The sequence below is a fragment of the Metopolophium dirhodum genome, chromosome 5 (assembly GCF_019925205.1).
Source record: "Metopolophium dirhodum isolate CAU chromosome 5, ASM1992520v1, whole genome shotgun sequence".
Lineage (NCBI taxonomy): Eukaryota > Metazoa > Arthropoda > Insecta > Hemiptera > Aphididae > Metopolophium > Metopolophium dirhodum.
Window position 1 is genome coordinate 399,863 of NC_083564.1, and position 26,207 is coordinate 426,069.

At 29.0% G+C, this 26,207-nt stretch overlaps 3 protein-coding genes across 4 annotated transcripts in view; 1 reads left to right on the top strand and 2 right to left on the bottom strand.

The window, feature by feature from the left end:
• Positions 1–15,369, bottom strand: part of LOC132944685 (uncharacterized) — a 33,364-nt gene extending 17,995 nt beyond the window's left edge. The window contains exons 1-6 of the mRNA XM_061014156.1: positions 15,306–15,369; positions 13,387–13,449; positions 9,345–9,386; positions 7,652–7,690; positions 4,919–4,948; positions 318–350 (exon numbers count right to left, since the gene is read on the bottom strand). Coding sequence (XP_060870139.1) covers positions 318–350; positions 4,919–4,948; positions 7,652–7,690; positions 9,345–9,386; positions 13,387–13,449; positions 15,306–15,351 — 253 coding nt within the window. The 5' untranslated portion in view covers positions 15,352–15,369. The remainder of the gene's footprint in view (positions 1–317; positions 351–4,918; positions 4,949–7,651; positions 7,691–9,344; positions 9,387–13,386; positions 13,450–15,305) is intronic.
• Positions 15,370–17,912: 2,543 nt separating this feature from the next.
• On the bottom strand, positions 17,913–19,010 carry LOC132945317 (uncharacterized). Its single transcript, XM_061015027.1, has 4 exons — positions 18,853–19,010; positions 18,503–18,622; positions 18,203–18,405; positions 17,913–18,091 (listed from the first exon to the last, which is right to left on the bottom strand). The coding sequence occupies exons 1-4, from the start codon at positions 18,889–18,891 to the stop codon at positions 17,935–17,937; spliced, it is 519 nt and encodes a 172-aa protein (XP_060871010.1). The 5' UTR covers positions 18,892–19,010; the 3' UTR covers positions 17,913–17,934.
• Positions 19,011–19,494: 484 nt separating this feature from the next.
• On the top strand, positions 19,495–25,240 carry LOC132945315 (uncharacterized). Of its 2 annotated transcripts, none has more exons than XR_009664539.1 (2): positions 19,495–19,668; positions 21,189–21,652. XR_009664539.1 is itself a non-coding variant. In XM_061015025.1 (2 exons), exon 2 carries the CDS (start codon positions 21,690–21,692, stop codon positions 25,227–25,229), a length of 3,540 nt encoding a protein of 1,179 aa, XP_060871008.1. In that variant the 5' UTR covers positions 19,495–19,668; positions 21,683–21,689; the 3' UTR covers positions 25,230–25,240. The 2 variants fall into 2 exon arrangements, 1 of the variants encoding a protein (XP_060871008.1); XM_061015025.1 differs by lacking the exon at positions 21,189–21,652 and adding an exon at positions 21,683–25,240.
• Positions 25,241–26,207: the final 967 nt, after the last annotated feature.

Consider the following 26,207-nt stretch of genomic DNA (forward strand, 5'->3'; position numbering starts at 1 on the left):
ACACTAAATATTAAAATACAAATTTTGTTTTAGGCAAAAGTGCACAATTGATCCATTCCCAATTTCTTAATGACCCAAAAATTGTAGAAACTGTTCGATTGTGATATATTATAATATTATATACTATATATCTATTGCATATTATCTGGTTATTGCACGTATACGTATCTGGGGTATAGGTATAACATCCTTTTCATATTATTTTGCTTGACTTGCTTCATTATGCGTTTAATTTAGTTTTATTTTGGCTCAAAATATGTTAACAATTTAATATATTATATAGGAAGGTACTGATTTAATAATAATAATTTACGTACCAATGGCTCCAATTTTTTTTTCGAGAATTACCTCTAAAAAAAATCAACTTACATTTTAAAATATTTTTGATGCTTGAAAACTAATTATCTAAAGAACTTGTATTCCATTATTAATTACAAATTATTTTACTTTAGGTATTTTATATATAAATTATTTTTTAACTAGAGCTTCCCCTTCGTCAGTGCCCCGGGGAAAGATTTGTTTTCTTTTTAGTTTTTATGGTCTTGTTATTTATTATTTGGCGCAGCGGGTTTAATGCTTTGTGTGCCGTCTAATATCCGGTGCTTTTTTTGTTTGTAAAAAGTGTAAAATCAAAAACCTGGTTTGAGACTTTGAATGTCTAGCTAGTCACCTCAAATTAAAATCAATTTACGTGCAATTTAGTTATTTAAATAAGCAATCCTCGAAAAACCTGCGCTGAATTACGGACAGTGTCCACAACGTTGAGCTACACTAAGTGCCACCTATATGTATGCAATATATACCAACTACGCACATTAAGAAGAAATATAACCAATGTAAAAAATAGTATACGTTACCCAATCGATAATCACCAAGTTAACTACTCTTATTCGAATATCTCAATGATTTACTTGTGTGTCAAATTAAGTGTATGCCACGGAATGATATAAGAAATTTCCAAGCACATCTAGAGCGTTAAAGGAACCTCAATTCCAAATTTTAGGTTCATACGTTTTTTATTTAGTGAACATTAGGCAAATGCATTAAAAATGTGGAATTTTCTATTATATTAGTGGACAAACTGTTGTATTCCTCTTAAAGAGGTTGAATTTCCAAATATTCTTTCTTAGCCTACGTTCTAATAGTTATCTGTATGCCACATTTCAGCCCAATCCATCCAGTGGTTTAGCCTGTGCTTTGACAGATCAGTTAGGCACATTATTCATTTATGTGTGTGTATATATATAGACTACCAATTAAATATAATGTATACAATTCTGTATAAATATCATTATTGAATATACGTACGACTATCATTACATTGAATATACCTTATTATAGTTGTATAATTAAATACTTGTGAAACACCATTACAGTATGTCATTATTTATATATAAATATATTTTATTTATTATAGCAAAACCTCGTCCACATGGTCATTGGTTGCCATTTGACACACAAGGATATTTTTTTTACATAATAATCATAATAATAATAGTTCTTAACATAGTACCCACGATATGTTTACAATAATATGATGTTAAAATAAATTTTCAATTTTGCTTTCCTTAAAAATTCTCCTGAAATAAGTGCTTGTTTGATGGCTGGGTCGTTTGGACCTAGGAATTGGTAGAGGAACTCGGGAATGTTGTGTTTGATTCTGGGTTCTGTTTACCGGCATTTGACGAGGATATGTTTGTTTGTTAATTGTCGACCTACATGCCGTGCATCTCCTTTGCTCATTAACACACCTGAAGTCCTTAATGAAGTACATTTTAGTTTTCCGGGTAAATATTCCAGATTAGGTATTTGCTACTTGCTACTTTCCTTTATATCACACAAACTATGACGAAAACCACCCAGAATCCACAGAATAATGCAACTAGTTAACGAGAAACCTCTCTAGCCTATAATTATTTTTATATGTGTAATCTTAATTGAATATGTTTTTATAATGTATGTAACGTCTCTATCGTAAAAACTGTACATTGGGCCACAGCTCGTAATGTATGTAAAATAAAATTAGGTAGCCCTGTGTATAACACTAGGTCGTATTCTCGTACCTACGTATTACTATTACTTCTTCTTTTCTAGTTGAATTATTCATGTTTATCGGACGTTATGTTGTCCTTTTTATTTCGATAAATTTAATCCCTTTTCTTCTCCATACAAGTGACTATTTCGCTCTAGTTGCAATATTTATATGCAATATTAGAGTTTCTTAATATAACTTACGTAATTCTAATGTAGTTGACAGTTTCTTATATATTTTATAGAAAAGTATTTTTCTAATATTTCAGTAGTAAATAAATCAGTTATTATTTAATTTTTTCTAATTGAAAATTAGGTGCAAATGTGTTATGATTGCTATTTCAGTACTTTTTCGGTTGTTGATGCATTGGTGTAAATATGTTTATAAATAGGGTTTTTTTGTTTTCAATTGTTTCATTAAATAATTGTTTATTGGAACCAATGTTTATTTGTCATTTTATGCTGTATCTTTTTTTGTAACTATCTAAGAAATAAATTTCTTAAAAGGATGTATTAGTGATAGCCATCACTACTTTTTAACATTTCTATGGTGATGTTTGGTATTTCACAATTTATAATGTGTTTGAAAAACCTGATTTTGTGTTCTATTAAGATTTTATTGATTCTTCTGTACATTGGTTGTAATAGTAATGTAGCTTTTAATGGCATTGGTGTGACAGAGATTGAATATTGTGTGGTACGTTGATTGTTGATTATGCATTGCATTTAGATGGAAAATGTAAGCCGTAAATTGTTTTGTCTATATTTTAAAGGCAGTTCACTTAATTTAGGATCTTCTTAATAGCAATATTGAATGTCTTGATTTGTTAAAACCCTTTCAGGCCCACACATTTTTTGTATCTTTTTTTAAAAACAAATTTTCACTGATTCTTTTTCCACGAGATATTTTTCTGATTTCATTTTTGGTTTCTAGTACCAGTATTTATTATTTCCGATTTCGGTTTTGGTTTGAAGTACTGATATATATTTTTTGTCAAGCCTGCACCGAAAGTTTAGTTTTTGAAGCGTTGAAAAGCGACGTTTTTCCGTCTAGAGGGTGGTAAAAAGGGAATCCCTAAATGTACCGGGCGGTAAAGCGGAAATCCCCAAAAGTACCGGGTGATAAAGTGGAATTCCCCAAAAGTACCGGGCGGTAAAATGGATATCCCCAAGAGTACTGAGCTTAGATATCACGCGTATACATTTTTTTATTCTTATTTTATTTTAATATAATAATAAATATTTATACTGAAATCTATACCGCGGTCTTAACAAAACATAGACTTTTGGTTACATCTTATATTCATATTATAACCTCCATGCATGACGCTTAAAATAAATAAAACCAAATCGTTTCTTTCAAGAAATATTGTTTTAGTAGAATAACCTGGTTGTTGCATAGATCACCTACTGAATTACCATTGCCATGATGGCGCGATCAATGAACGCAGAGGCGTGACAAAAAATAGTATGTGTGGCTCGTTTGGGAAGGCAATTTCAGTCTTGGACGAAATGCGGCCCTCGCCTATGGCTCGTGCCGCACACATCGCCCGCGACTGAAATAGCTCACTTCCCGCCCTTTCCACACAATATACTATTTCCATTTTTTGATTTAAATCTCGAATACTGATGGTATTAATTTCCTTTGGTTTCGGTTTCGGGTTTGATATGGTTTTTGGTTTTGAACGGTTCTAACGGTATTCTAAACCAGTATTAAGTACATAGGTAATCCTTAGCAACTAAGTATATTATAAAATATACATATAGGTATTCCAGATGTACAAGATGCTTTACGCCTCCTAACCAACGTGGCCCGAAAGAGCAACAAAGTACACGAGCTTCCGGAACCTCATTATAAGGGCCTAGAGGATTGCTGCGCTCAGAGTGACGCGAGCGTACCACACAGTTTCCACTACGGAACAGCTTCTCGCGTTTGAAACTAAAAGATTCCACAGGAAATTCAACGATCCAAATAGAATCAAATCGACGAAAAATGTAAGGAAAGCTGAGCGAGATGGCGTACTTGCTCCTTAGGACAACAAATAGAGTTACAGTCACAATATGGCTGGGACTCAAATGATTCTTCCAGACCTTAAGAGATGGTTAGGGGGAGGGAACTCACGTTCCATGTTACACCTGCCTCTCTTTGGACATGTGTGCTTCACGAATTACTTGCACAGGATGGGACGAGTCCCTAACGCGACGTGCTTAAACTAACGGAATCTAAAGGAGAAACTACTGTACACATGGTATTTGACTGCCTACACTGCGAGAGCCATTACAACAGGAAGAGAAAGAGTGAAAGTGTTATCTTTAATTCATACTGTAATATCACGGAGTCCCGCTATATAGGTATAACTATTTTGATTAATGTACAAAATGTATAATACTAATCGTCCGGCCTGCTAGATATAGTGGTATGTGTGCCAAACTAGTCTCGTTTCATCATTTGCTATTTTTGTACTGTTAACTGGTCATCAGCTAAGTATAATAAATTATATTATTATTTATTATCTTATTTCAATATATTACATTAAATTATCCTTTGTATAACTAATTGTCTGAGTGTCTTGTAATTGATAAATTCACTCATATATTCCACTTTTTGGTATCTATATCTATTTATTAAATATATTTATCTGTCACTGACCACTGCAGATACACCATCCCAGCGATAAAAGTAAACATATATAGAACATTTTAATAGTTAGCGTAATATACCACGTAAAACTTCAATATTTATTCCTTCATACCTATAATATTATTATTTACTAGATATGTAATTATTTTGAATCATAGTGCGCAATAAATGTTATTCCATATCAAAAAACGAAAATATTTAAGTATTTTCCACTTAAAAAGTATAGAGACATAAAAAAATACTTACCAGATTTCGTCTTAAATATGTTCTTCAAATCTATTGTTACAATAATTAATAAGTTTAAAATTATTTTCTATAATTAACTTCAAACATCATGTTTTATGCATATGCATGTGTGTATAGTGTATACTCCGACCTACGAGGGTCCGACCGTAAAAACGTGTCCGTCGCTGTGCATCGGTCCCCCTCCCACACACCGAACAATACCGATCAGAAGCAGATAACAACGATTACGAAATTCGTTTTCATAACTAACGTTTACGTTATAAAGTGTTTTTTGAGGTCATTATTTTGGTATTTAATATGAACAATTATATAACATCCCCAAAAAGGATTATAAAACGTAATTAATTAGCTGTGTTTTTATGAGCCGCTGTATACACGTTGTCGAGTAGTGGGAATGACACCATGTTGGGAGAAAATTCGGCCAACAGACGTTGCGTTCATCGGTATCGATGCGCGGTTTACGGACGGATTCTCGTGGGCCAGAGAATATGTTTTATGTATGTATGTATGTATGACCACAAAATAAATAGAAGGGAATCAAAAGCATAGTCTCAAAATGGTCCAACATTTTGGATTCTTGAAGTGAATTCTCCACGGTAGTCATATGCCGGGATATTCTTATTTTTTAATTATTTATGGCAGTACTGCTTCTTTATAGTCGATAATATTGTTAAATAGGCAGTGCTATCATAGACCTTACACTATAAATAGACGGGCAATGGTAGCAGTTCGAACAATAGGATAAGAGAACGCTGCTGGCGGTACGCCGTATACTGCGCACATGCGTATTAATGAGTACAATATTTTTAAAACCGAACCATACGTCCAGACGTAAAGTACGATAAAATATTATAAATAATAATACATTTGTACTTTAACTTAAGATCTATCATCTATGCTTAAACTACATAAGTCACAAAATAAGTACCTATACAATATTATTTGATACAATAAAGATTGTACAGAGTGGTAAATCTGACATACAATTTTGCTGCATCAATGTGTTATGTCTCACCGCGGCTAATAGTGCATATGGTATACGGAAGACTTGTCTATTAGTATAAGGTCTATGAGTGCTATATAATTCAATAAGCAGTGATGCCATTCATATCGAAAAAATAAGAACATCCCGACATAAGGCTACTCTAGAGAATTAATTTCAAGAATCCAAAATGTTGGACGTGGTTTTATCACCTCCCATAAGAATTCTTATGTAACATTTCTTTTGATTCTCTTCTGTTTATTCTGTGATATGACCTACTAGTATTATGACTTTTGATACTATCTATCAAAATCGTGTTTCATATCAGAACAAAATAAATAATATAGTTTTATATTCTGAAATCAAGTTAATACTTATAGGAGGTAAAAATTGAAAATACCCAGTACTTTTCAGAGTATTTTCTTAATAATAATCTTGAAAAAGAAAATATAATATAGAAATAGTAGGTAATTCAAAAACCAATAACTGTCGATACCTACTTGAATATTTCACAACATTTTTTTTATGCTTTTTGATCTATTTTTTACATATTATGACATATTATTAAAAATTGAATACAAGTTTCCTCATAAGTTGTTCTATCTATACAACGACAAAAAAGTTAAAAGTAAAATCACATGAATTTTTTATAAACATTTGAAGTTCAAATTGTTTTTTTTACATTGTATATTTACCAATAAACTAACTATTTCTCCTCATTTGATTTTTGATATTTTGTTGTAAATAAAAAATGAATAATCGTAGATACATGACATTCTTTTTTCAAGAATCCAAAATGTTGGACGTGGTTTTATCACCTCCCATAAGAATTCTTATGTAACATTTCTTTTGATTCTCTTCTGTTTATTCTGTGATATGACCTACTAATATTATGACTTTTGATACTATCTATCAAAATCGTGTTTCATATCAGAACAAAATAAATAATATAGTTTTATATTCTGAAATCAAGTTGATACTTATAGGAGGTAAAAATTGAAAATACCCAGTACTTTTCAGAGTATTTTCTTAATAATAATCTTGAAAAAGAAAATATAATATAGAAATTGTAGGTAATAAAAACCAATAACTGTCGATACCTACTTGAATATTTCTCAACATTTTTTTTATGCTTTTTAATCTATTTGAGACATATTATGAAATATTATTAAAAATTGAATACAAGTTTCCTCATAAGTTGTTCTATCTCCAACAACAAAAAAGTTAACCGTAAAATCACATTAATTTTTTATAATCATTTGAAGTTCAAATTGTTTTTTTACATTGGATATTTACCATTAAATTAACTATTTCTCCTCATTTGCTTTTGATTTTTTGTTGTAAATAAAAAATGAATAATCGTAGATACATGACATTTTCACCGAATGCTTGCAACCATTTTCCTTACGTACATGCTAATATTTTGTCACGTTTTAATATAAAGTTTACCAATTTAAAAATATTTATGATACATATTACATAGGCTTGATTTTTTTTTAACGAATTTTAATAACATTAATTAGGAAATAAAGGGGTGTGTATTTCCACATTGAACATTTCTAGTGGGGCTTCAGAACCCCTCCCCCTAAATATATTTAATCATCATACCCTATAGTATGTATAACGTATTAACGTAATGTTTTTAATTGTATATATAAAAACTAAATTCGAATAAAGCTGAATATTATATGACTTAAGTTTTTTTTAAATTTGTTTATAAGTAAAAAAAATAAAATAACTAAATAAACAACCTGCACAATTTCTATAAACCCTTGGATCAGATTCATTATCTAATAAAAAAAAAATAACTTAAAATTAAATTAAAAGTCACTGGGAGGTGGTGAGTTACAGTTTTCTAAAATATAATATATTTAATTTGAATAATAATTTACTTAAAAGTAAGTTATTGTTTGCACTAATGTGGCAATTTAGTGTTATTTGATCTATGATTATGTTCTGTGTCCCGTGGTGGTTCTTATCACACATCCTTTGCAGCGCAGTCGACGGTGGCGTCGGTTGTCATATATTGACCACCCAGTGCGTGTGTGAGATCATAACGTTACCTATCTGTGTTGTTGTGTTCAGTTAAAGTTCAATTATTATTCTCAAATGTTTTCTGTGTAAATTCAATTCAAATTGTTGTCACCTAAATGTTTCTAGTTTTTATTTCTTGTATACCTATTCTTTTACAGTTTCAAACAAGTTGTTTTAAGTGTTAATTTGATCATTCAAGTCGGCCATTGTATTCAATTCTTTCTATCTTTTGTTGCTTGTTACCTAGGACTGTTTTCTTCGTCATCTCTCCATGTTTAGTCTTCGTTTCGGCTGTTGCCTCTAAACCACGTTTTTACTGTCATGTGTTGTGCTTCGATCCTGATGAGCATCGTTCACGCAACTTTCATTGCCCTTCTTTAATAGTTTTCTCCAATTCAAGGGTGTTCATTAATCATTGCTCACCAGTGTTGTTGTGAATAGCGTGGTGTTGTTTTGTGTTTGTACTGTCCTCAGTGGCAGGCATGGTGTATTCTATGAGTTCTTCGTTGTAGTACGGATAAGTAATCGCACGTGTACGGGTTGTGAATTATATTGTTTTTTTTTTCTATTGAAAGTAAAAGTTAAGTTTATATATTACGGAAAATGCTACACTATCTACTATAATTATTGTATATTATCATATTATCTATTAAGTATTAACAAATAAAAGATCGACAACAACCAATTTTCGTATTTAATAATTAGGTACTTCTACAAAATAGTAAATAGCGGGCGATAGTGCCATTTAAGTTGCCTATCCTCCAGACCGGGAAAGCATAATAAGCTTTAATTGTAAGAGAAGGCCAAAAGCGAACCAACAATAATAATATTTTAAATACCTATGTAACTTATATTAAAATTAAATAGTCTTCTGAACATTATTTACACTTGTGAAAAATACAAGAATGCCAATTTCTCATCCAACATTAGTATTATGAATTAGGTACCTACTTAAAGAAAATTAAATTATTAAACGATTGTATTTAGTACAAATACATGTTTTTAATTAAATTAAAATTGTAAAATGTTTAATATAAACTAATTTCTTTAGATGCTGATTTTATTTAGGTGAACAATAAATAAAGAATGTCAAATTGTAACTTTATTCAATATTATAGTCTGATAATAATTGTTTGTGATTAATACAATTTAAATAATAATAATATTACAGTCGGAACTTACATATTATCAAATAAATAAAACTTAATGAACTAAATAAATATCAAATTATTATTTTTTATTTATTTTATGTAGGTACTTGGTTATTTAATTATTTTGTATACTTACATCAAGGTATTAAATTTAATGATTTAAATAATGTATAATAATACTATCAATATACATGGAAAGTAAATTGTTTTATTTCTAATTATTTCTGTTATTTATGATAATCAATATTTGATAACTTACTTGAATTTGAATAAACGATATCTGAAATATTTTGAAGTTGATCTGAAATATAATAGTATAACTGTATAAGTATTTGTTTATGTGTGTAGGTATAGTGCACCGTTACTGGCAAATTTATATTGTTTTATTAAAAAAATATTTTACAAAATAAATATTGCACTTATAACTTATTTTTCAGAAATATAAAAAAATATTATGCTTAAGTCCAACAATATTTTTTTTGTATTTAAATGTAGAATAATGTATAATTGTTGCATCTTTTTCACATAAAAAAAATTAGATAACATTTTCTGATCCAGAAAATATTGGCACTAGGAGCAAAACCAAACCGTTACCTCCCTAAATTCAACATTGTACATACCTAACATGTTAAATTAACTAAATGAATTAAATATTTATATAAAGGACTTGCAACAGTATTTTCTCCTCTAATTTTAGATAATGGTTTCATTCCACAGATAACAATAAGCTTGTACATTGTGTAAAATATATGAAATATATTATTATTAAGTTGATAGTTGCATCAAGTGAAACTGAGACAGTTTTTGATAATTACCAAAATAGCACAAACATAAGAAATAGAAGCAATGATTTTGTTTATATTTAGTAGAATGTACAAACACTACGAACAAATTTAAAGATGTACCTAAATAAAAAATCAAGGTTTTTTCTGTTCTGCAATTAATTTTTAAATGGTTTCCAAAAAAAAAAAAAAAATTATATCCAATCACAATATCTATTTTATTTTCTGTAACTTTCCGAAATTACTATAAACCATGTTACTCAGGGATGGTGTAACTTTATACCCATGAAAGAATTTTTAGACTCGTTTCAGTAGTTACAGATATTACCCTCATGAGGCATGATCCAGGTTCCTATCTATTTTGGTTAATGTTAATTGTTTTATTATTTGTAAAAAAAATAGTATATGCTTTTGAGACTTTTGATTTTACCCCTCCCACCTCGGATTATATTTTTGCGGGGGCGCTCTTGATTACCTTCTATAAATAAAAAAATATTACCTCTTTATATTATACTAGCTGATCATGTACAGCGTTGCCCATGACAAATTAAATACCCGTGGATTTACCTCTACTTAAACTCAGTTAAATATAAGCTGCACAAATTCTGTACTAAAATACATAGAAGCGCCAACAGGCGTATCGCATAGAATTATAATAATCGTTAAGCAATAGCAACCATTTACAAACAAACATTTCCACCAAAAATCTCAAAATCACTGTATGAGCACCATATTAGGCTATGTTACTCGGGGATAACTTAGCATTCAAATGGCGAAAGAATTTTTGAAATCAGTCTAGTAGTTTTTCAGTTTATTCGTTACAAACATCCAAATCTTTTCACTTATAATATTAGTATGGATTATATGAAAGTATAGATATTGTTATAAACCCATTTCATTAGTAATATAAGTATTTGTAACATAAGCATTTCTTTGACATACATATGTAACCATATATCCGCTGTAGGAACAAGCACGGCCGGAAATATAACGCCGAGAATATACGTTTTTAGCAAACATTTATGGTCATTACCAATACTTTGGTCAAAATGTTAGCAGTAAAAAAAAGTATTATATATCTATCCCCATAATCCCCCCCTAATTACGCCCCTGGTATAGCGTGTTTCAGAACTGGTCAAACAGGTGTAAAGAAATCCATTTCAAATACAAACGTCACCATCACCTGCTTATTATCAGAGATACACAACAAAGTTTGAGCTCTGCAGCTCAGCGGTCTTTTGCCATAATACTTTGTTTTCAATCCTCTCCATCTGTATTGATTTGTACATTGGTATTACTGATTTGAGGTACTGTAAGAGGTGTTCAACCTCTCAAAGCCCTCTTTGAATCAAGGATCGCAAATCTGAGTCATCGCCAAAAATTGCTCAGACAAAATGGACTGCTTCATTGACACGGCACTCTGGACAATGTGTTTCAAAAAATTTAAGAACAGTTCAGTTGAATGATACGACCTCGTTATGATTCAGCTCCGGTCATTACTTTCAAGCCGTAGGTTTTACCAACCATAACTGCAGACAACACAAGTCAGCAGTTAACTACCAGCGTACGGGAAGGTTGTTCCCTCCTAATCTTGCAAACCCCTAATTGGATACCCCAGCTCCGATTAAACTGTTGTTAGGTGCCGACGTTTTCCCACAAGTGTGGATTGGTGAGAAATCCTCACTTGGTCATGGACTCCCCGACATACCTAGGTATGTAGTTCTGTTTTTAGATGAGTGCTAATCGGTCCAGTTCTGCTTCCACGTCTTGACGTGACGTTTGATTCAATCAACGTTGTATGTTAGCACCTTTCAATCTTTCCATATAATCGCTGATGGGAGGTAAGTACTTTGCGGTGCATGGTTTTTTAGCACGTTAGTTGGTACAGCTCCAGGAGACGTCATCAGCTCAGTAAGATTTTAGACTTATACGCGTGGATAGATTCATCAATTGTCCTTTCTTGGCTTCTGAAGTACCACCGCTTTCTGTAGGAGAGATCACTGAAATTAAGCAAATATCGCTCCTGATCAGTTTTGGCTCCTATCAACATATGTGTCACGTCTTAGTGTAGGTGAGGCAGTTTGTGTCGTTATATTAAAGGAAAACTAAACATCTCGACCGTTATCACTTGTTGAAGTAAACGAATCTCTGACCATCATCATTAAATATTCTCAGATTGTTTATTTTTAGTTAGGTTAGGTTTGATTAACCCTGAGGGTATTATTCGAGTAGTTGATATACACCTGTCTCCGGTTATGCTGTGCCGTCCTTTCTCGAAAGTTGATATCGACTTTGCCGGTTTTCTCCAAATGAAATACCTCATGCTTCGGAAGAACAGAGAGTATAAAGTTTTTATTTCACATGTTCGTGTGCATGACAGTAAAAGCTGTTAAGTGTTCATCTTTAAATATTGACTGATTCTTCTACTCCCGCTTTTTTGGCGGGATAGTATTTTTTTATGCATATCATAGATTATTAACTGTTGTTACTATATTATTTAACTGCGTTGTGAATTATTTTACAATATTTAATTTAATTTTCCTTAATACTAAGGAATATGATAATCATGATCCGTAATAAATTTTTGGTGGGTACCTAAGCATAATGTCACCGATTTAATTTCATGTATATTCTATTCCAAATATTTTAAAAATACTCACATTCGATCGAGCAAACGTTGTCGGAACATTTACTTATTGCCGTAAGTACATGACGAGAGTTCGAAAAGTTATTTCTTTGAATAGTAATTTAACTGAAAAATTATTTGTTCGAATAGATATATGTTCAAAAAGTCATATTATGGACGAAATAATATATTAAATATAAAGTGTCCCGCGAGAATTTACCCATTGTGATATCTCCTGAGATATTAAATATATCATATATTAACTGCTTTTTTTATTAAACTCACAGAGACAAGGACTACACAAATTTTATTTTTTAAATAAATTAAATTTTTTTTGGAAAAAATTCAATTTAACAACGAATAAACAACAATCCTTATTATTGTAAATTGGAGTTTTTAAAAGTGATTGCATATAATTTAAGTATTAAATTAATGATTTATAACTGCTTATATATTTTAAACAAATATTTTTTTTTATATTATTGTTATTAATTTTTAAAATAATGATAGCTTTTTAATTTAAATAAATAATTTTTGTACATACAACTTTTTTATCACATATGATATTCAAACAAATAACTTTTCTAACACTCGTCATTCGAAAATATGACCTTCGAAAACATGACATTCGAAGACAAGACCCAACAATAATTTACATTCACAATTATCATTCAGACCACAAAAAGTTTTCAAACCGACCCCCTATAATGGAATATAAAGTCTGGATTAAACATTTTCTGATGACCCTGTTTTATTTAAATGTTGTAAGAAGTTTAATGTAGCTACTCATTCTTTGAATATTAAGATAAAAAAATTTTCACTTTTGTTTGTAAGTATTATTTATATAAACAATAAATATTTTGATAAATATATAATGCTTATAAAATACTTACCCTTATAGCACTCTATTAGTTTTTCAATCGCATTCTTAAATGTTTTAATATAATACTCTTCAGCTAAAATAAAAATTAGATCATTATTAGTTACATAAATTAGTTAGGTACCAAATTAAAACATAAAGTAGACTAATAGGATTGTAATATATTCTATATACAATATTGTTGCGTATTTCCAACGTTAAATAAATAAATAATGCACGTGTGATGTGATTTAAACACGAATAATATGTTTTGGCACAGTCATTACCTACTTGTTGCATTACCATTTACCAAGCGAACTCTCCATGGCACTATTGTCATATTTATTATTGATAGGATGACCTTAGTCAAAAATAATTTTATATACTTGGGCTAGGTACTCAGCATACAATTATACTATATATTACCAAGGGCTAAATGTATGTGTGGTTGATAAGCACGCTTACTACGCGAAGCGATTCATCTGAGATTTTAGACATCTAAGAAAATAGACCACACATAGATAAGTGAACGACATGTAAAAGATAGACAGCGCTATGCATGAATTGCCCGAGATACTATTCTCAGCAAAATTTTATTAATTTGTCTTTGAAATATAGTATTTTCATTCCATGAATTTATTATAATTATTAATTACATACACAATAATTATAGTATTATTGAGGTCGTTCTATTTCTGTATATTTGTTATTAAGTACGATTTAAGAATAATTTAAAATATTCAGATTGTCGATTTTTTAGTTACAGGAACAATGGTCATTGTAAAATAAATACATTCATCGCTCCGCTTAGAATCTAAAATAACAGTAATGCAACTAGAATGAACATTCAACTCTGCACTTTAAACACAATAAACAAAATACGTATGGTATGTTTATCGATAAAATAGTTAATAGATAATAAATAAAATACAAATTAAAAAATAATATTCTTGCATGTCAAATAAAATATATTAATACGTAGGTATGCCATGGAGAGATATAAGCAATTTCCAAGCACCTACATCTAGACTCTAGATTCTAGAGCATCGGAGGAACCATAATTCCAAATTTAAACTTTAAATGCGTTAAGACTGTGGAATTTTATATTATTTTACTAGAAAGATGGCACCACTGTTATCTTATTACAACCCCTTATTCCCCCCTTTAAGAGTGAAATGTACAGAAATCCTTTCTTAGTGGATGTCTACGTCATAACAGCTATGTGTTTGACATATTTCAGCCTGATCTGTCTAGTGGTTTGAGCTGTGTGATAATAAATCAGTCAGTGAGTCATGTGATTATTTTATATAAATTAGGTTGCAACGACTAACCTAGGTAGTCTAATATTTTTTATTTTTTTTTGTTATTAGCTTTATGATTCGACGACTGAGGCCATTATCCTGAAAGGTTGGTAGGGTTGGTACAGTAGAGTTGGGACGGTTAGTACGGTCGTATGGGAACACGTGTATGATTAGTCTCGATTTGTTGGGCCATATTTTTGTATTATTTATTTTTTTAGTTAATCGGTTGATTCAAGGAAGCTATTGTTATATTATTTGTGTACACACAATCGTATTGCTATGATTTATACAATATTTATGTATTTATTTCATTTCATGCTCCCGGTCCTAACATAATTATGGTACTATCACTGAATTGGTGAAATGGTGCATTACGTGTCATGTAAGTTAGACTTTAATTGGGAAATTACTAAATATTTAGAGATACAAATTGATAAATATTCGTACAGGATTTGAAAGTTATAAAAAAAACAAAAATTAAATTAGTTAACTTAGCAATGATAATTTAATTTAGTTGATTGAATCGTTGTGAACCAATAATAGTTAAGGTATTATATTTTAAATGATTTATAAATAATCTTTACGAATATCTCTAAATTATTATTGAAACAATTCATACGAAATATTACTTCAAACAAAATTAAATGTTTACCTGCATATTCCGCAGTTCTATAAGAAACACCTAAATTTAAAATCATTTATTTTGTCAATTTGTCAAATAATTAATATACGTATATATGGTACTAACATTACGTCCAATTAACTTTTGATACGGCACATTTGTTATATTTATTTTAACTATACTTAACTCTAGAACCAACCATAGTAAAAATACAGTTTCTTGAAGGATAACTTGGAGAGTAAAATTAAAACAATATTTAAAAAATAACTAATGTAACAAAAATGAAAATAACAGTCATAGTTATTATTTTTAATATATTTGTACCTTTCAAAGCTTAATATTTAAAATACATTGTGGCCTTGTGGGATAAAAATTATAAGAAATAAAGATGGTTTTAGGTTCTCTTGAGAAAAATTGAGTACTGCCACAATCTGCTAAAACTAAGATTTAAAATTCTGAATTGTGTATTTTAAAAATGATATGAATACCATTTATCACTTAAACATAGAATTTCTAGTTACAAATATTAAAACCATTTTAAATATAAAACAAACATTATACAAGAGTAGTATACATTTGTATGTTCACAGTCTACTTTTTATGTCACCACGGTAATTTCACACCGTTCAAGGGAGGATGTCCCCCTTGGACACAATAATTTTACCGTGTAAAAATTATGAAGAATTTGTACACTTTTTACACGGTAATTTCACACCGTTCAAGGGAGGATGTCCCCCTTGGACACAATAATTTTACCGTGTAAAAATTATGAAGAGTTTGCACACTCAAAGTCAGTTTTGTCCAAATATTTACAGTGTACATGCTAAATGGTTTTTTTCTCAACAAACCTTATTACTAAAATGGAATAATTATTTAAAATATAGAACACAAGCCTTATTATAAAACTGAAATTATAATTACTAAATATTACTATATATTCACATTTTTTTTTCATTTAGGTTGGTTTCACTGTAATTTATCTAATTAATGAATGTCTATATTTTTTTTTAATTTATATACTTTTGAGTTATAAGCTAATCGTTTTTTATATTCAGTCGTCAATGATCCGCCGTTTACTCAAGTTGTGTCTCATTTTACTTTATTTTCTTAAAATTTCATTAAATTGTTTTACAATTTATAAATTTTTTTCAAAAATGAACTTTCAAAAATGTTCAAATGATTTTCAATCATTAGTTTATCGTATACGAAATAATCCGGCTGCAGTTCATCCAGAATTTTCTTCGTTTTCATCAAGATTTAAAACATTCAAATTATTCCCAAAAAATACTTTTCAAAATAAATATACATTGTCTGAATGTGGCTTAAAATATTCAGGAGTGGATGATGTTGTAGAATGCTTTTGTTGCGGACTTATTCTTCATAACTGGGAAAGGCTGGACGATCCATGGATTGAACATTGCAGATTCAGCCCAAGGTGTTTATATGTGTTATTAATGAAAGGTAATCAATATGTTCAAAACATATTAAGTAAATATTGTAAAACCGAACATATTTGTAATTGTGAAACTGGGTCATACGATACCGTTTGTTAATCATGTTTTTTTATTATATTATGTTATAGTAAATGAAAATAAATGTTGATTTTTTAAAACAACTTATATGTGTTAATATTTGATTTAATATCTCGTGAACGTATAGCCTAGTGGGTTAGCGCGTGTAGCAATAATTTAAATGTTTTCAGGTAACAGGTAAGTATATGTAATTCTCCCCTCTACTACATGCAGTAGCCGACTATGCTATACGTTCACATTTTTTGCATTTTTTTTTTTTTTATCTATCAAGTTTAGTATATAATACGCTTGCAAAGTAAAAACGCTTTCAGTTCAAAGTATATCCCTCATCGGTTATATTACATCAAATTTTTAAAAAAAATAATTACGTTTATAGTTTAAAGGTTTTTTAATTATTAAAAAGAAAAGAACTTTAATTTGTTATGGGTCTACCGGTAATTGTGTCAAAATCGGTATTTGACATACGTCCATTTGGTAAGAAGAGTGTTACGGTTGGACTATTAATCAGCAAACAAATTTCAATTATTGTGTTATTAGAGTGTAAGTTAACGAAAAAAATTATTACATTAAATTTAGAGCAATGGTGTACGCTCATGTCTGAATCTAATTACATTTCAATTACTAACAACTTACATACCAGGTGTAGACGTGTAAAAATTACTGAGAACTTTACATATTCAATTAATGTGAAGCAGAGTTCAATAACCTTGCATATAAATGATGATTATATTACACTCTCGCATATAGATTTCTGCAGACTAAAACAACTTCAACATTGTGTCGACCTTTATATCGCAGAAAAACAGAAACGTCTACCGAGTTTTCAAACAACATTCGATGCAGCTTACGAACTGATTAAAAACGATGTCCGTGGTTTGCCCATCAGTTGCCAGAGAAACGAATTCACAAACCAGTATATACAGAACTATGATTTTAGTTATTATTCTCATCTACAAAACGATGACACTTCATTTTTGTATGAGATTTTACAATTTCATTTTAATGTAATGTCTGACATGATTTTACAGGACTTAATAGTATGATATAATACAAATTCATTTATATTTATGTATTGTTTTTTTATTAAATAAATAAAAATATTTTTATACTACATTTTTTTTTTTTTTTCATGCGGCTAATTTATTTCTTATTGTACGACGTTCCGGGTCTTTCAAAATTACATCAAATATAACCTGCATGGTCTCGTTTAAACTTGTATTGAGAGTCTGATCTTTTGACTTGTCCGATGTCGTCACCTTGACAGATGCCTCAGAGTGTCGCCACCTGCAACATAAATTAATTATTCAATCAGTTTGGCAGTGAATAAAAACTAATGATTTTTTTCATTTAGCAATAGTTTTTTAATTAAAAAATAAACCAAAGTCTAGTCTTTACCTTTCCTTTGTTGGGACGTTGTGTATATTCGCACACTTGTAATGTGTTATCGTCCAATAATCCGTCGGCTTTTCGTCTGGATTAAATTGGCTTTTGATGGTAGCCAAACCATCTCCCTGACGAAAAGTGACAGAATTAAAAATCTCTTCATCAAATTCTTCCGCCCGCAATTTCTCTTCGAGAATTTCTCTGTATGATGAACTCTAAAAAAAAAAAAACAAATAAATAAATTCATGCCATAATTCATAACCTTAGAATATTAGATAAAGTATTAATATGATAAATTATTATTTATCTTACTGTTTTCATCTGTTTTTTTTTGTTTTTTTTGTCTACTGTTTTTTCAGCCCCTCTTTTTAACGATGTTTTGACCTGCTTTGAAGTAGAAGGCTTTTTTGTGTCCAGGGACTCAAATTCGTTCTATAAAACATAAACTAAGGTGAATAACTATAAATGTATGAGTGGCTTACAGCCGATCTCTAAAACAATATTGAGCAACGTTACAGTCACACTCTAATTATTATTTAATTTTAATATTATGTTTAAAATAAAGTTATAATCAACCACGAATTTATTATAACCATAGCGTTGAGTAGTTTTACGACTGACCTCCAATTTGCTTTAGTTATTAAAGTGATTCAATTACTAACCTCTGATCCGGAATCGATGATCGAAGTTCTGTAAGACATCTTGAAGCTGAATTGTTATAGATGATGAAGAAGTTCTAGTTGCTGAATGTTGACTGTAATATTGCTGTTAATACGCTAGCCTTATATACTGTAATGTTTCCACTACCATAGATACTTTGAAATGTGGAATATTCATAGCAATGTTCATTAAACCAGCCAACGCCCTTAATTTGTCCTCTTATTAATATCAGTTTTATTCCGCCAACGGTCTTATACGACCTCCTATCGATACTAGTTTTTATTCGGACAACGCCCAGTTTTATTCCGCCAACGGTCTTATACGACCTCCTATCGATACTAGTTTTTATTCGGACAACGCCCTAAAATTTGACCTAGCTATTTTTAAATGAATATTCCGGACTACGGTCAACACCAATACATACATTATATATTATAATTACTATTACTACAAAATAACTTAGTTGTTTTTAAAATTAATATTACATGAACAGGTCATACGATTTCTTCGAATAGAATGTAAGTTTTAAACGATAACTAGGAAAGTAGGAGATGATTCTCGACTATATAACGCAGCATTTGATAGTCAAACGATATCAGTCCAGCTTGTGTTCTCTACCAGCAACAACAAGCGGCAGTCATTCACCATCGAATATTGAAAATACTTCAATCCTACCAAGTTTACCAGTCCAGCATCGACATCATCAATAAGGGTTCATCACTCAACATTGGAAAATACTTCAAACCTACATAGTTTACCAGTCCAACACCGGCATCATCAACAGTCATTCGTCTCTAAACATTAGAAAATACTTTAATGTAAGTACCTATTTATTTCATTATTTATATATTTAAAAAAAAAAAAAAAATCATCTTATCGAATCTAAAACTCCACATCTTTACTAGTTTTTAAACGAAAAATAATACACGATAGCAAAAAACATAACATAACATAAGCGTTTAGGGAAGTGGTTATAAGTGGTTATAATGAACCGATATTCAATAGTTTTATTAGTAATTTTAATATTAAATGTACAAGGTTTTTATAATTAATTTTTTTTTTTAAATTTAAAAGGTTGATTAATTAAAATATCTATGTTTATCATGTTGTATATTAAATGGTTAAAAAAATGTTAGAAAGTTGAAATAAGTTGAAAAAAAAACAAGTGTATACAGTATGTATATGATTATAATTATATGAATAACATAATATAAAAACTTGATTATTATAATATATAAAATATAGACATATTAGCTTACATTAAATTATTCACTATGCTGACTGATATATTATAGTCATTTTAACTACCATAATGTATATTTAATGATTAAAAAATGCTAAAAAGTAGGGATACGTTTAAAAACAAGTTTGTATTCCGTATACAGTTTGTAAATGATTATATTTATTGAATAACATGATATAAAACTTGATTATCAGCTAACTTTAAATTATATCCAATGCTAGTTGATATAGGAACCAGTTTCTAATTATCAGATTTTTTTTTTTTTAACATATTTCTTTATATATATTAGTTCTAACATTTTTTTAACCATTTTAAATAATGAATTCTCACAATGATATTTTAAACGAAATAGACTATTATAAACAAATGATTGAAAGTTATACAGAAACGGATGAAAAAGACCATTTCATGAGAAGATGGAGACTTAAACAGAATAAAAAAAATATTAAAAATATAAAATATCAATTGTTTTTAACTAGAATAAGTCCTTCTCCTTCTCTCAATATAACTTATATTAACGAATATTATATACATACATGTGTATTAAAAGAAAAATTGCTTTTTTTAAAAGAAGAGAAAGAAAAGATCCTTATATTTTATCGTTCTAGATGTACCGACTATTGGCAATGTATAAATAATTTTAATATGCAGATACAAAATCTTAATTATCAGTTACAGGAATTGGGTACAATCTGTTAAAAACAAAATAAGATTATATTTTTTTAATATAAAGTATTGTATTTATTATGTTTATGTTTAAAAAATAATTTGATGATAGACACATGTAAATAAATAAACATTCTAAATTAAAAGTTTTTTGTTCAATTATTTAATTGTAAATAAGCTAAATATACCAACCATACAAAAAAAATGTTTCATTTATTAATTGAAGTAAACTTAACATAATAATCACAAACTAATGTTTATAGATGATGTATAACCATAATTTATTTTAATTTGTTGATAATATTTATACATATGTGTGAATACATAAGCTAGTCTATTATTATAAGTATTATTCACTAATTAATATACACTATTTTATTTTTTTTATTACTATCAGTTAGTGTATAAAAAAAACTATGACATTTTCAGAATAAAAAAATAAAAAATAAAAAATAAAAAATGGAATCAAAATCATTTATTATGGATGAAATTAACGATGTTATCCGAAAGGCCGAGCAAATTGATCAAGCAATGGATGAGGCAGCAGTAGAATTTAAAAAAAAAATTAAAATTATTGATATAAAAATAAAAAAAGCGGGTTTAAAACAAAAAAAAATAATGAATGAAAAAAAAAAGATTGCAAATGATTATTTACATTTGCTACATACAGATAAGAAACGTGAAAAAAATATTCGAAAAGAATTATCTATATTATATGCACAGTACAATTATATGAACAATGGTTAATAGTAATTCATAATTTTCTTGTTTTCATTCATTATTTTTTCACCTCAAAACAGCTTTTTTTATTTTTTATGTTTTGTAAATATATTCTAAATGTATTAATTTATTTGAATGATATTTTAAATAAAATGATCTTTCTACATTATTATATTTTTTTTTTTTTATATATTCTATTACAGTTTCATCATGAAAAGACAAACGGTGAGAAAATGCCAGCGGACAATTTCTACTGATAAAGAATTATTCGAAATTGAACGATTTAAAAAATGCTCGAAAACTTTTATCATAAAAAATACATTGGATTTTATAGATTACACGCTTTTTTTTAACTATATTTCAGAGAAATTAATTTTTAAGTTAAAAGAATCGTGTAAAAATACATCTATAAAATTTAATTTAGTCGTGGATAGTGTTTACGAAAGAATTATTACACAAGAAGTACAGGATATTGCATTCAAAACTTTTAATGTTCTTGCATGTAATTCATCTAATTTTAAAAAAATACTAAACGATATGTTCAATAAATTGTTGCGGGAAGAGACAGATTTTACACAGAAAGGTTCTGGATGGACGCTTAAGGTAATAGAAACATTACAGTTGAGAATCAATATAGTGAATCCTCTTAAAGGAGGAACATATATTGATTTACCTAAGCATATTAAAGATAAAAGAGCGATTATTAATGTGAAAAATAGTGATAATAAATGTTTTAAATATGCATTATTATCCAAGTTTGATAATCGCTCTAATAAAACTAATTTTCATGAAAAATATTTTAAGATGTTAGAGTTAAAAAGTAGTTTAAATTTTAAATGTGTTGATTTTCCAACACCAATCAGTCAGATACCTAAATTTGAACGTATAAACAATATTTCAATAAATATTTATAGTTTGAATGACAAAAAAACTATTTTTCCCTTGTATGTATGTAATACCGAAAGAAATGATCATTTTGACCTATTTTTGTATAATAATGATGAAACATCGCATTATTGTTATATTCATAATTTTTCAAGATTAATCAGAAGTCAGAAAACGAAAAATTGTTCGAAGCTAATTATTTGTAAGAGATGTTTCACAACTTTTGGTACTCAACCGTGCAAAAGTAAGCTTTGGGGTGTAGAAGGATTAAATGAACATCGACGCAATTGTGGAAAGAATCCGTTGGGGAGGCCTATAATGTTTGAAGAGGGGGATGATGATTTCATCTATTTCAAAGGTTATAAAAAAACGCAGAGGATTCCATTTGTCATTTATGCAGATTTTGAATGTATATTAACTCCTAAACAACCTAATAAATTCATTAATAGACGTAAAAAACAAAAAAATCAGAAAACTCATGTTACACATTTACATGAAATTATGAGCTATGGGTTTTATGTAAAAGTTGACTATAGTATTATATCGAAAGAGCTGGTAAAACAGTTTGAAATTCCGACGAAAGTAATTATTTATAGAGGTAAGAAAGCTGCAAAAAAATTTATGAAAAATATGATCGATATTGGAAATGAAATTAATAAAATTTATCAAATTAATACACCGATGGACAAATTAACTGATAAAGAGGAACAACGTTTTCAAAGAACCAAGTTCTGTCAAAAATGTTCAAAACATTTTAAAAACAATAATTTGGTTAAAGTTCGAGATCACTGTCATTTTACTGGCAAATATAGGCAATGTCTCTGTCTTCAATGTAATTTCGAAATAACTAGTCCATCGTTCGTTCCAATATTCTTTCATAATTTATCTTATGATAGTCACTTCATAATTCGGGAACTAGGTTGCGATGATAAAGATATTCATATTATTCCTAATTCATCGGAAAAATATATATCCTTTAGCAAGGAAATCGCACCTAGATTTAGTATTAAATTTGTCGATACATTCCGTTTTATGAGTGAGTCGCTAAGTAAACTTGCAGCCAATTTATCTGAAGATAAGTTGAGGTTTAGAGAAACCCTAAAAATATTTTCAATCAAATCATTAGATTTAGTTACACGGAAAGGAGTCTTCCCTTACGAATATGTCGATAGTTGGAGTAAATTAGACAATGCTTTTTTACCATCAAAGCTTGAATTTTATAACTCGTTAACAGATGAACAAATTAGTGATGAAGATTATAGACATGCAAAAAATGTATGGAATACATTTGACGTAAAGACTTTGGGTGAATATAGCGATCTTTATTTAAAAACTGATGTTACCATACTAGCTGACGTGTTCGAAAATTTTAGAGACATATGTTTATCTACTCTCAGAATAGATCCTGCTCATTATATGACTGCCCCTGGATTTGCTTTTGATTGTATGCTTAAGTATACAAAGGTTAAATTAGAGAGGTTAAAGGATTATAATATGTTACTCTACTTCGAAAAATCAATCCGAGGCGGTATTTGTCAATCAACTAAAAGATATGCTAAAGCAAACATACCAAATATTGAAGGATTGGACTATAATTCGAATGAACCGATTACTTGGATTACATATCTCGACTGTGTAAATTTATATGGAAAGTCTATGTTGACAGAACTACCTTTTAAAGATTTTGAATGGGTTGATGATCTCGACATAGATGTAACTAAAATTTCTGAAGATTCTGAAGTAGGATATATATTAGAAGTTGATATCGAGTACCCTAAACATTTACATAAAACCCATAATGATTTTCCGTTTTTACCGTTTAACGAATGCCCACCGAATTCGAAAGTTGAGAAATTGTTAACTACTCTATCACCGAAAAAAAACTATATTGTACATTACAAAAATTTAAAACAAGCGATTTCTCACGGTCTTAAATTAGTAAAAATTCATCGAGCTATCCGCTTTTCACAAAAAAAATGGATGGCATCATACATTGAGTTCTGTACAAAAATGAGAGCAGAAGCAAAAAATGAGTTTGAAAAAAATTTCTGGAAGTTGTTAATTAATAGCGTTTTTGGTAAATGTATGGAGAATGTCCGAGCAAGAACTTCTATAAAACTGGTTTCATCAGAAAAAAAAGCGAATAAACTAATGACAAAAACTAGTTTTAAAGACAGAACTATATACTCTAAAAATCTCATGGCTATTCACCAACATAAGGAAACTATTAAATTCGATAAGGCAATTTATGTGGGATTTGCAATTTTAGACGTTTCGAAAACATTTATGTACGATTTTCACTATAATGTCATGAAGAAAAGGTATGGTACTAAAATTAGTTCTTTATATTCGGATACTGATTCCTTGATATACGCTATTCAAACTACAAATTTTTTCAATGATTTAAAAAATGATTTATTACCATATTTTGATACATCTAACTATCCCAAAGACCATTATTGTTTTAGCGAATTACATAAAAGTCAGCCAGGCTTTTTCAAGGATGAATTGAAAGGAATTATACTTAAAGAATTCGTTTCATTAAGACCGAAATTATATGCGTACAAAACTGTAGACGGTACTGAGGAAAAAAAAGCAAAAGGCGTAAAGAAATATATTATTAAAAAACATATGCAATTCGAAAATTATAAGGATATACTACACGCTTTTATAAACCATTTATCTGTTAAAGATAAATTAACTCACAGGGTCATGAATTTTATCCAATCAAACAAACATGTTGTTCAATCGAAAACAATGAACAAACTTGTTCTAAGCGCTAATGACGATAAACGTTATATAAATGACGACGGGATAAATACTTTGGCTTATGGTCACTACAAACTAGATAAATTATATAATTAAAGAAAAAAAAGACTTGATAAATCTCCAATCGGTATAAACAGAAAGCGCTATCAAACGGTAGTGAAGTAAATTTTTTTTTTTTTTTGTTTTTAAAAAAAATTACAAACTGAAAACAAATAATTATTTCAACTTTTTTCTGGCATTTATTATAAAAGTATTACATGTTATACATAAAAAATTATTATTTAAAAATATCTGATGATGTTATCCACGAATTTTGACTTGAATCAAAACCCAACCATTTAACAAACATTTTATTCCCAACTTTTTTCACAATACGTTCAATAAGAAAGGTGTTTGGAAAATTAGTTAATTTAATTTCCTGTTCATAAAAACCACCTAAGATTATATTGTTTGATTCATCCTTTAGTTGATAAGTTACTGGATTTGTCTGTAAAACTTTTGAAACTGTAAATATTTCCGTTGTCCAATTCGGGGTATATCCTTTACTAAATATATGTTTATACTTAGATATTCGTACTTTATCGCTAACTTTAAATTTTGGTTTATACAATGTTTGTAAATTTTTATATGTACTAAATTTAATTCTGTTTGTATCCATTCGAGCTTCATTAGGTGTGCATTTGATTGTTCTATGTTTTGTATTATTATAGTTATTTATAATTTTTGATATTGTATTATACCAATTCCATGTACCTGTTGCAGTGAAATGTTTATATATATTATTTTTAAGTGTTTGTATCACACGTTCTGCGATTGAACATTTAATAACACTGTATGAACTGTAATGTTTAATTTTATATTTTTTCATTAAATCTTGAAATTGAGTATTATAAAATTCTGTACCATTATCTGTCTGTAAAAATTTCGGATTAGCTTTTTTCAATATATTAACCATTCCTTTTGTACATTCTTTTGCTGATTTATTTTTCAGCGGTTCCACAAATACATATTTGCTATATGTATCTATAACAACTAATATAAATTTAAAACCGTAATTTTTTTTAGAATGAGATT

Bases quoted from the DNA above. Each gene is read 5' to 3' on its own strand.
- LOC132945317 (XM_061015027.1), bottom strand. From the start codon at position 18,891: ATGTCTTACAGAACTTCGATCATCGATTCCGGATCAGAG. The intron at 18,623-18,852 runs GTTAGTAATTGA...TATGTTTTATAG, and splicing joins TCATCGATTCCGGATCAGAG to AACGAATTTGAGTCCCTGGA. The intron at 18,406-18,502 runs GTAAGATAAATA...TTTTTTTTTTAG, and splicing joins AAAAAAAACAGATGAAAACA to AGTTCATCATACAGAGAAAT.
- LOC132945315 (XM_061015025.1), top strand. From the start codon at position 21,690: ATGAAAAGACAAACGGTGAGAAAATGCCAGCGGACAATTTCTACTGAT.